Source organism: Mycetomoellerius zeteki, unplaced genomic scaffold (assembly GCF_001594055.1).
Source record: "Mycetomoellerius zeteki isolate Tzet28-1 unplaced genomic scaffold, Tzet1.0 scaffold792, whole genome shotgun sequence".
Taxonomy (NCBI): domain Eukaryota; kingdom Metazoa; phylum Arthropoda; class Insecta; order Hymenoptera; family Formicidae; genus Mycetomoellerius; species Mycetomoellerius zeteki.
Window position 1 is genome coordinate 1 of NW_017257822.1, and position 1,010 is coordinate 1,010.

At 45.3% G+C, this 1,010-nt stretch overlaps 1 protein-coding gene across 1 annotated transcript; it reads right to left on the minus strand.

The window, feature by feature from the left end:
• Positions 1 to 139: 139 nt before the first annotated feature.
• Positions 140 to 678, minus strand: LOC108729827 (uncharacterized protein F54H12.2-like; the record flags this gene model as incomplete). The annotated part of the gene is made up of 1 exon (XM_018459154.1): positions 140 to 678. A coding segment is annotated over exon 1 (539 nt), but the record flags the coding sequence as incomplete, so codon positions are not given.
• Positions 679 to 1,010: the final 332 nt, after the last annotated feature.

A 1,010-nucleotide genomic window follows, 5' to 3' on the forward strand; every position in this document is an offset into this window, starting at 1 on the left:
ACTCAGCATTCTAGCGTGTGCGAGTAGCATACCGGAACTTATTTTTGCTCTTCTTACGAGTAGACTGGCGTCAAGAATGCGTATTTTTGATAACGTTTTACTCTCCAAAAGGCAAAACGAATCTTTCGAGCGTACGAACCTCATTCTAACTTCCACTCCGTTAATTAAAAATTTATCTTGATTGAAAACGTCGCAGTGAAGGTGACCTATGAGATCTAGCGCGCGATTCCCTTGAATGTATTTTGCGCGTCTCGCGAGCGCCGAATTTGAGGTTGACGCGTCTAAAGTGTCGTCCATGTATCCGGGGATATCCGCGTCCCATAAGCAGGAGGTTAGATGGGAAGTTTTTGCGGGTGAAGCAAAATTTAATAAGGCCTCGATGTACGCGCGGTACGCGTAAGCGTTGTTTGGCGGCGACACGAGCTTTTGATTGAAATATACGTCGATTTGGTTGAACATGGAATGCAGTAGATGATTTACGGGTCCTACTTTTGCCATGTCGTCGGGTGCGACCGATGTGCTCTCTCCGCTTTCGCTTTCTACGCGTATGCGAAGGCTCAACATGGTGTGAGTGAGATCCAGATAGTCTTCTCCATGTCCTGGAATGACGAATTCTATGGGCGAGTCGTCCGCGAGCGAAGTTACGGGTTTGTAATAAATCCATTGCGAACTCTCCATGCTGGTTTGCGTAGGAGGCAGAGAGAAGAGATCGAGTTCGCTCTTTATACACTCGCTTGAGTGGATATGGAGAAAGGACATGTTTTTCCTCCAGCCGTGAATTCCTAACTCAATTAAGAGAATATATCGGATACATCGCGTTTTTTTACTCGAGATTTCTTATCGGATGGTTTTTTGGTTTTTCTTCCTGCAGCACGAATTTTCTTTTTCTTCGTCACTTTCTTGTTCTTCTTTCCTGCGGTACTTCTCGATGATTTTTTTTTCTTGACCACTCGACGTCGTTTACGCTGCACGATACGACTATCTCAACCTCCAAGTGGAAATTGAAGCGC